The sequence below is a fragment of the Trachinotus anak genome, unplaced genomic scaffold, assembly GCF_046630095.1.
Source record: "Trachinotus anak isolate AG129_WGS33_773 ecotype Australia unplaced genomic scaffold, CSIRO_AGI_Tana_v1 ptg000039l, whole genome shotgun sequence".
Classification (NCBI taxonomy): Eukaryota; Metazoa; Chordata; class Actinopteri; order Carangiformes; family Carangidae; genus Trachinotus; species Trachinotus anak.
This window is the reverse complement of record NW_027273890.1, coordinates 3,447,801-3,457,500: the sequence shown is the minus strand read 5'-3', so window position 1 is coordinate 3,457,500 and position 9,700 is coordinate 3,447,801. Positions and strand designations below refer to the sequence as shown.

The 9,700-nt window shown below is 39.2% G+C and overlaps 2 protein-coding genes across 3 annotated transcripts in view; one reads left to right on the top strand and one right to left on the bottom strand.

Moving 5' to 3' along the window:
- usp37 (ubiquitin specific peptidase 37) overlaps positions 1 to 2,824 on the bottom strand; it is a 14,840-nt gene extending 12,016 nt beyond the window's left edge. For both annotated transcript variants that reach the window (XM_071472634.1, XM_071472635.1), the window contains exons 1-2: positions 2,674 to 2,824; positions 1,455 to 1,680 (exon numbers count right to left, since the gene is read on the bottom strand). In XM_071472634.1, coding sequence (XP_071328735.1) covers positions 1,455 to 1,628 — 174 coding nt within the window. In that variant the 5' untranslated portion in view covers positions 1,629 to 1,680; positions 2,674 to 2,824. The remainder of the gene's footprint in view (positions 1 to 1,454; positions 1,681 to 2,673) is intronic.
- Positions 2,825 to 2,905: 81 nt separating this feature from the next.
- Positions 2,906 to 8,269, top strand: LOC139614944 (CCR4-NOT transcription complex subunit 9-like). Its single transcript, XM_071472639.1, has 8 exons — positions 2,906 to 3,280; positions 3,915 to 4,100; positions 4,232 to 4,347; positions 4,863 to 4,972; positions 5,086 to 5,195; positions 5,887 to 5,985; positions 6,114 to 6,205; positions 7,343 to 8,269. Exons 1-8 carry the CDS (start codon positions 3,263 to 3,265, stop codon positions 7,509 to 7,511), a joined length of 900 nt encoding a protein of 299 aa, XP_071328740.1. The 5' UTR covers positions 2,906 to 3,262; the 3' UTR covers positions 7,512 to 8,269.
- The last annotated feature ends 1,431 nt before the right edge of the window (positions 8,270 to 9,700 follow it).

The window sequence follows — 9,700 nt, the reverse complement described above, 5'->3', positions numbered from 1 at the left end:
ATTTGCACAGAGTGATCTAGATTCTCATATTTTACAAAATACTAATTAGAAAATAGTTTTTGTTTCAATCCTTACACACAACCCCTTAGCTTTTGAGCAAGTGTGCGTTGGTTTGCTCATGTTAGGGTGCCTACCAACTCATTAGCTAGCATGATAAACCTGCCAAAAGCTCATTAAGATGGTATGGATTGCAGTTTGATGACTGGCTCCTATTCAAATTGTTTGGTTACTATCTTCCAAAAACAAAACACCAGATTCAAGCAACCTAGTCCTTACATCATCAGTTGTCGCTGAGTGATCCAGCACAGAGCAGTACTCGAGAATGGTTTAACAGTAGACACCTGTTCTCATGTTCTTTTGATTTCAGTTCACAACAGGTCTTTCCCACAGCAGACATTAGAAGTTACTAATAACACTGATGCATGCACAATATGGAGACCCAGACATCAAAGCAGCTAATTGGAATTCAGCCATTACAAACAAAAGTTACACCCATGCTTTCACTACTGCCAAATTATCTGATGAAAAAGCCCTTTTGTAAACCACCAGATATGAATAAGATTTGAGCAATTCAACAATGTTTACTTTGAGATGCTGTACATTTTGATGCTATATTGATATTGCTACAACATGCAAAAACCTACTAGATCCCAGTTATCACAGTGTTTAAGGCCTATATAAAGTTCTATTTCCTGTTGCTCCCTTCCATACAAATGTAGCACTTTAACTATTTCTTAAATTTTTTTGTGTAAATTATAGCACAAATTAGTGAGACAAACAAATTTTGATGTATGTCCTGCTTCAGTTTTGTATTTCAGTATGATCATGTTTCCCATGCGATTTTGATAGTTGCCTAAAAACATGGTTTTACTCATGATTCTGCAGACGTTCAGTGTGTGTGTTTTCCCTAATTGTGGAAAAAGAAATCCTACACATCTACATGTAAATCACTTGACTTCACAGTTCTCAGACACAAATTCATTGAACTCCTTTCATGACTGTTGACCCTAAAAATAAAAATTTGCGTGTTAGTGGAAATACTAGTCTTTGTGTTCCTAACTTAAGACTTATTTTACATTTCCATACATTTTATTCCCTCCACAAATGCTGTGCAAACCTCCAACATTGACAAAGTAAATAAATAAGGCAGAGTTAAGGGACAGGCAGAGAATTTGGTGGTATCTTCTTGCTTGTTGTACAAGTTAGCCATTGATATGTTTTCTAGATAAATGACATGCATCAACAATCAGCTGCTTTCCCTGAGGCTTCTGATATGTAGATACTGAAGGGAAGAGCATCAATGACTGATCACATTTCTACAAATGAGACGGGCAATTTTTAAATATTAATGAAAGTGAAAAACTGCACAGAGATGCTGCTTCACAATACAAACAATGTCTTAGCAGTTGCACTGATGACCCAAGTAAGTACAAACCACACAAACTGCAAAATACCTGGAAAGTTTTAGAAGCTCCACCACAGTTGAACCTCAGACAGAGGTTGACTTTGTTGTCCTTTTCCAGAATCTCAAAAGTTCCTTCTTTCCATCTGGTGGTGCCTAGGTCCATGCTGGTTAACCGGATCTTAACAGCACCACCGCTGGAGAGTTTGGGCACTATGGCTGCCATGGCTTACTATCCAGTTGGTGCACTTTGGAGGAGACTTGTGAACCAACAAATCCTGAACAAGAGAAATGATATTACCTGCGTCAGTACAAACAAGTTTGCAGCCTACATAGAGGGGAATATAACTAGTATGCTTTAACCACATCAGTGTGCCTGAACACCACTGCGCACAACTTACTGAACAGTTACTTTAATTCAGGCAAGAACTGTTACTACTGCCATCGCTCCACAGATAGTTGACATTAAATTAGACCATTGAGCTCAATGATAAAAACTCACCGATTAAGAAGCAATCGCTATCACTTACATAACTGTGCTTATTAAAACACACAGCACTTGTTACTTGCTAACACTGACGGGTAGCAGGGCTGTTGCACACCGTTTTAAAGTTACTCAGTGAATAAACCCAAGAAACGTAAATAGGTGGCCCACGTTGTGTATAGCTTTACTACCGAGTGCTTGATTAAAGTCATAACAAACTCCAAGTCAACCAAAAGCATCGTGACACAACAGCTAACGGCGCACACCTCATTATAACACAGACAACGCGGTCGCAGAATAATTTAGACAAACAGGGATGGACATTTTGGAAAATGGGGAAATTCGCGGTGTTTATGTTAAGTGGCTAACGGGTCTATTAACAGCCAGTGCAGCCCGTGTTGGCTTTAGCCATCAAACTAGCCCAATGGCAAATTTCAGTCGCGGCACCAAAGACGAGCGAAGGTGCCAAACACATTGCGACCAGCGTTTATTAGTTTTAGCTGAGTTAACGTTATTCCGACAAGACAGTCGCAGTCACAACGATGTGAAAAGGCATCAAAGTTACAAAGAATTAGCCGGGATAACACCACGACACCACAGCCAGGCTAAATGTCTGGGATGCAGGTAATGTCGTCCACTCCTCTACAAGCGCTCAATGGATGGAGGAGGCCGACATTAGCAAGTCGGCTAGCAGGCTAGCGGGAGCTAGCTAACTGGCTAATTTGCCTGATTGTAATTTGGTGATGAAACAGTGTCACCGTTTGATTACATCGTCGCTTTTCTTTACCTGTCGATGATATGGGCTCGTCTTGAAACTTTTAAATCACAGTATCGCTTTTGTAGGTCCTCCGAGGGCAGAAAGTTTGTTTTGCCGGCATTCACCTGCTCCCCAGTATGAGTGTTGTTGACACCGGACCCGCACACTACGCCTCGCAACACTGCGCGATGATGGCGGGAATGTGAAAATTTACAACGGAAATGAGAACCGAGAGCGCGTACAAGCCTGCTATCGCGATACTTCGTGTGTATAGTTGTATTCAGGTTGCCACCATTGCTCGACAGAATATCGCCTCTGGATTTTGTTATTTGATCAGTAGCTTTCAGTTTTGAGCTCGAAAGGGCGTTATCGATACACTTAAATGAGATTATTGTCTATTTGTTATTCTGTATTTCAATTAAGAGATGTAGCTTGTAATGCTAATGTTCTGGACTCCGCTCGTCAAGACATTTAGCAGCTAGCTTGAGCTAGCTGTCCGTACCGTGTCTTAGTTACGCCAACTTTGTTTCATTGCAGCCGCTTTAGTTCTCCACTACGCCACACTTTAGGTCATACAGTAATTTTAACTCCACCTTGGGACCACAAAGAACTCCGGAGAATGCTGGCGACGGGAGCAGTGAGTATTTAAACCAGCCTCACTTACTGTGCGCTGTTGGTGCGGTAGCGACAATATACAATTCCCCTTCTTGTTTTTCCTTAAATTCGCTTAAGGCCGTTGAAACTATCTTATTCAATATTATTTGACACTATCACATATCGTTGTTTCATTCTGCATCATGCTCCGACTATTAACTAAAGTCTCTTCAGTAATTTATTCATATTTCCTCCAAATGCATCATGACATGTGGCGTCTTCTCAAAACTTAGGGATCTCCAGCAAACCTTTGAATAAGCGATCAGTGTTTGGCTGCAGTTTGTAATGGCTGTGTCACCGACTAAGTATAGAAATGACATTTTGGCTGTGTCATAATCAGCTGTACGCCCAATAATAATTACAGTTAGATCTCAGTAAAACTGCCAGTGGATTGACAGAGACACCAGGACGAGCTTTTTGCTATAAAATCGAATATGATATTTTTTGAATAGCTTGATATCGATTACCTAATGCCATATTAATCCAAGTGGTGGTTTCAAAAAATATGCATGTGGCATTGTAATGTTGAGCAAAATTGCAGATAATGTATTTTCTCATACCATAATATTATATTTCCAAAGTTTAATTTACATTTTTTATTTTATTTTTTTCTACAGGCTGTGACTAATGTTACAGCCCTAGCCCAGGTGGACCGGGAGAAGATCTACCAATGGATCAATGAATTGTCCAGTCCAGAAACCAGAGAAAACGCCTTGCTGGAGCTAAGCAAGAAACGTGAATCTGTGCCAGACCTTGCTCCAATGCTCTGGCACTCTTGTGGTACCATTGCAGCTCTGTTGCAGGTATGGCCCATGTCCCATCCATTACTGGGAAATCTTTTTGGTTACTATTTATGTGTATTTGTCCACTGTTGTGTGGCCTTGATTATAGGTTTAACTAATTTTTTCCCCATCTGATTTTTTTTTTTTATTAGGAGATAGTGAACATCTATCCATCTATAAATCCACCCACACTTACAGCTCACCAGTCTAACAGAGTATGCAATGCCCTGGCACTTCTGCAGTGTGTCGCCTCACACCCTGAGACACGGTAATGAGGAGTTCAGTATAATGCAAAATTGCAGAGGTTTTTGTGAATGTCTTGTTTCTTTTACTGCTCGTAATGGCAGATTGTTTTCAGAGGCTTTAATGATGTATTACATGTCTTAAAATGTCAGGGAATGAATTTGTTTATCATTAAGAATTAGCCAAATGAATGCAAAAATGACTAAAATTATTTGTAGGAGTTAAGAATTTCATGTCACAAACAGTACAGTTTTTCTGTGAATTTTAAAGGTAATGTCAAAGTTATTTTGCATCTCCAATTAAATTGTGAGAAGAATTTTGTTTTCTTAACCTTGTACTTCTCTATCAGACGTGACGCATGATAAATCCCTTTTTTAAAGAATGTTTATTGACAGGTGAATTATCTTAAATATGACAGCTCAGGCTTTAATCCCTGCTCTGAAGTTAGTTGTTTGTTATGTAAATAAGTTTGATATTTACTGTCATATCTAAGGTAAGTCACATTGATTTAAGTGATTTTAATTATTTGTTTTTCATCAGGTCGGCTTTTCTTGCTGCTCACATCCCTCTTTTCCTTTACCCTTTCCTGCACACTGTGAGCAAAACACGGCCATTTGAGTACCTGCGACTCACCAGCCTTGGAGTCATAGGTAAACTCTACTCCTGTTTAGGTGTTTTATTTCTTGAATGAATGCTATTTACACTAAAGAGTGTCTTCATGATTCTCTCTTTTTTTTTTTTTTTTTTTTTTTATTTACCACAGGTGCCTTGGTCAAAACAGATGAACAAGAAGTGATTAACTTCCTCCTCACCACTGAAATCATCCCACTGTGTCTCCGTATCATGGAATCAGGAAGTGAACTCTCTAAAACGGTATTTGCAGCCTGGTTTTTAAACACTCCTCTAACAGTCATATAGCCAAACTTAATGATGACTGTTGATATATTAGTTAAAACGTGTCCCTCCACAACATTTTCTCCGTCTTTCCCACTTCAACTTTTAGCTAAACTTTTTTACACAGTTTAATATCTTTCATTGAAATTTATGAGCACTGCTGTAGTTACAGTTAAACAGTCCATTGTTTAAATCTTCAGTTATAGAAAAAGAAATAGCATATCGCGTATCAGTATAAAGTGTATTTAAAAAGTGTAAAGATCGCTTCGCTTTTTTCATGTTATGTTAAAATAAGACATTTTTTTTTCCTCATCAGTCTACATTCAATACCACATAATGACAAAGCAAAAACAGACTGTGTGGAGATGGAGAAACTGCCAGATCGGTAGAGCCCTGCAGTGATGGTTGTCTGTGTATCTTTCCAAATCCTGTCCAATTAAGGTGTAGAAACATCTCAAAGATGATCAAGAGAGATTACTAGTTCTGTTTTCACTTTGTTGTTGCAGGGTATTGAGTGTAGATTGATGAGGGAAAAACAATTATTTATTTATTTAGCATAAGGTTGCAGCATAACAAAATGTGAAAAAAATGAACTTCAGTCTGAATTCACTGTATCAGTGCCTGACAGGATTGTACAGCTCACTGTTCCTCTCTTTGTTTTGTTTGGCAGGTTGCTACTTTCATACTGCAGAAGATTCTGTTGGATGACACAGGGCTGGCCTACATATGTCAGACTTATGAACGTTTCTCCCATGTGGCCATGATCCTTGTAAGTGTCCCCTGTGATATGTCAGAATTTGATTGACTTTACCTTCCTAGTCTCTGCACAGTGTGACACTGGGCATCGATTTCAAAAGATGCTCTGTCAGTGTGTCATCTTTGTCTGTTTCTTTGCAGGGCAAAATGGTGTTGCAGCTCTCCAAAGAACCATCAGCTCGTCTGCTGAAGCATGTTGTGCGCTGCTACCTTCGCCTCTCAGATAATCTCAGGTAGAGCACATACAGTTTACTCTATGTGGTCGCCTGTTTTAACTTTGGCTCTTGCGTAAGACAGGCTTTCAGTCCTTCATGACCCTGATCATCAGTAGATGCCACTAGGAGGAGCCATGAGTCATGCCATTTGTACAGTGTGTTGTGATGATTAGTTAAATGGCTTCCCAGTTTGTGGTCAGAACTTAATGTTCGCCCACCAACTGAAAGGATTACTCAACAATGAGAAAGTTAATTCATTGCCATTTTAGTAACAGATTTCCAATGAAGTTCCAAATATTTGGTTAAAGCTTCACAGATGCTAGGATCTCTGTGTGAAAAGGGCAAAAGAAGTAGCAATGATCCGAAATTTCAGTTTACTGCACACTTTTGAGTAAACTATTGTGTGTCTATTATATAGGGAGTAGTAAATGAGTTAAGACAGGAGTGATGTCCTTATGTTTAAAGAGTGAAGTGATTGTTTCCAAAATTAGATGTCGTGCAGATCAGCAGATAATCACATCACACATTTGTTTTTGGGTCGTCATAGCAGCACATTGTAAAATCAGGAAGAAGAGAACCTGAGAAAAGTGAACAGTTAAATCAGAGATATTCAGGTGAGGAAGGAGAGAAATGCACCACAAAAAAAATGGAGTGTACACAGTTAAACACCAGGCTGAATGTATGAATATAGTTTGAGAATCAGTAGCTGGATATGAATGTTACCCAACAGAGTCTACATCAAACTGAAGTGACTTTATAAGTTCTATATTGACCAGGATTTGTGCAGGTCCATGTAGTTTATCAGCCTGATAGTTAAGATATGGTCCGTTATTGCTGGTATCCCAGTAAGTGATATCAATAATGCATATCAGGAAAGCACACTGCGGAAGAGTGGTGCTGGTTGAGATAGATTATAGATTGGTCTTTGGTAATGAGCCTTCATACGTAACCATTATATACAAAGAATAACATCTCCCCTTGTTAAGTTTCCCCATGTGTGTAACTGTAATCTTGATACAAGAAGACAATTACAGGCTGATTTTAAAAGGTTTCAGCCTCACTGCCATTTGGAGCCACCAACATGAGAAGCTGTTTGTTTTATGGCAAGATGTGAAAAGTTTATTGGTGAGTGACACGTGCCGTTCCCTCCTCCAGAGCCAGAGAAGCCCTGCGTCAGTGTTTGCCAGACCAGCTGAAAGACAGCACCTTTGCCCAGGTGCTGAAGGACGACACCACCACCAAGCGCTGGCTCGCACAGCTGGTCAAGAACCTGCAGGAGGGCCAGGTCACTGATGCTAGAGGCATCCCACTGGCTCCACAGTGACGAGGACAACGTGTGCACTGACAGGGGACGCAGAGGGACTCTCTCATCACTGTCTAGATTTTGTATTTTGCTAAATGTGGTGCTAAGACTGTCTGCAAAGTAAGGGACTCAGTAATAGAGGAAGATATTTTGATCTTGGATGGATTCATATCTGCAGATCTGTCTGTCAGTGCATTGCCTCCACACATGAGGCTTCTCTCACACATTTTTTTTGAGTCTGACAGATTGTAGATTTTTGAAGCTGATACTGATATCAATATTTTGAAAGAACAATATTGATATTGGCTGATAGTTGTTTTGGTGAGATCCCTCGGAATTGGTTGATTTAAAAAGTTGAGCTAAAAATATGTCTGGGTAGGAGGTTTAAAAGTTACATAAGACATCAATAGCAGAACAATGAGTATTTTTCTGAACAAAAAAAATAACTAAAATGATAAATAACTACAAGTAACAACAGAAAACTATATTTAATTTGAAATAAGAAAAATGGCTTTAAAATATACTTCAAGATGCAGCCAGTAAAATATTTATTGCTGCAGTTGCGAGCACTGTAATTATCTGGGTGTCAACACAGGTCCATACTAATGGCTATATTGGTGATGAGCCAGTATCATCAGTAATATCGGTCCAACCAAAATATCACTCAACTTTTCCTGTTTTCACTGTAACTTCATGTAACATTCCACTTCAATGTAGGAACTGTTAGGATTATTATTTTTTTGCTTCTTTCATTTGAAATAAGACATTTTAATCTTCTATACCACTGGTTGTTTCTCTTTTTTCCAAGCCTCTGTGGACTGATATTACATGCAGCAGTTCAGTAGATGTGTTTCTGTATAGTTTTACTGGTATCATATTTGCTGGCCCAGTAATACAGACAATGAATTCTGTCAAGGGTCAGAAGCTGGTTTTGCTTGAGATATTTCTAAATAAACAGTTTTTCACCCAATTTAAGATATTAGATGGACTGCTTTCAGGATTATTCACTGAGACAGAATTTGAGACTTTGAACTTATTATATGAAATACTTCAGCCAGTTGGTGGATTTGAATAATATATAGAATTTTTTTTCCAACTTTTCATACAAGAAATGCAGCTGAAAGTGCTTTACAACAAAGAAATGACTTGCACCAAGTACTTCACATAAAAAGAAAATGAACGGAAAAACATGTTAAAAACATTAATGTAAAATGAGATTGAATAATAATAAGATAATCAAAATTAAAAATTAATTAAAATAGAATACAAGAAATGCATAAACTCAAGTAATAAGCTTTCTTTAAGATGAAAAACCAGTATGGCTCAGGTGGAAGAGCAGGCTGGCTGCTAATCCCTGGGTTGGTGGTTCAATCCCTGGCTCCTGTGAACCCAGGTTGCATCAGGAAACAACAGCATTTCAGTCAGTTATTTTTAAGTTGGGTGCATAACTTCTCTGTCAGTCAGATGAGGAAGGGGCTCACCTGTGCTCACTGAGTGCTCCATCTAACAGCCCCACAGACTGCACTGATGAGCTCTCATTTCCTATTACCGGTACATTAACAGGTTGTTGCCCCTATTGGTTCCATTATCCTCACAGCGACTGAGATGGACATCACTGCATCGCGGAAACAGCTACGCCCAAGCCTTCCATTTGTGAGCAAATCTGAGCCTCTTGGGAAATGATCCTAAGTACTTGTTGTGTTTTTTTGTCCATTTACCTTTTTATGAGGAAAGAGCTGCAGTAGCTAAGGTCATTATAGGCCTCGTCCAGGGAGCCTCGCAAATGCAGGAGTGCATTACCTTGAGTGGGTTGACAATGGTGAAAGTGATGTTATCCGTTTATGTTTTGCTATTTGTGATTCAGAAGTCTACGTTATTTTCACCTACGATTTAGTTGCATGTTGAAACAAGTTCAAACCAAACTATAATTCTCACGTACACGTTGGAAGGCTGAGAAATATACATTAAGAGTCCTCCTCTGCTGTATGTGGCTCACTGCCAAGTTCTACTGCATTATCGGTCTTTCCCCAGTGTCTTGTAATCTTCAGATATCGTCAGATTTCACATTTGGCCTGAGAGACTTTTATCGGGGATATGGAGCAGTTCACATGTGCATGTAACAGGCATCTCTCATTGTTTTATGATTTGGCGTCTTTCCTCAACACAGAGGACCTTTCCCAGAATTGTGTTCCCTGTTATCAGAGCAAATA

Excerpts from the sequence above, each read along its gene's own strand:
- LOC139614944 (XM_071472639.1), top strand. Across the intron at positions 4,348-4,862 it reads GCCTCACACCCTGAGACACG|GTCGGCTTTTCTTGCTGCTC; the intron begins GTAATGAGGAGT and ends GTTTTTCATCAG. Across the intron at positions 5,986-6,113 it reads CCCATGTGGCCATGATCCTT|GGCAAAATGGTGTTGCAGCT; the intron begins GTAAGTGTCCCC and ends GTTTCTTTGCAG.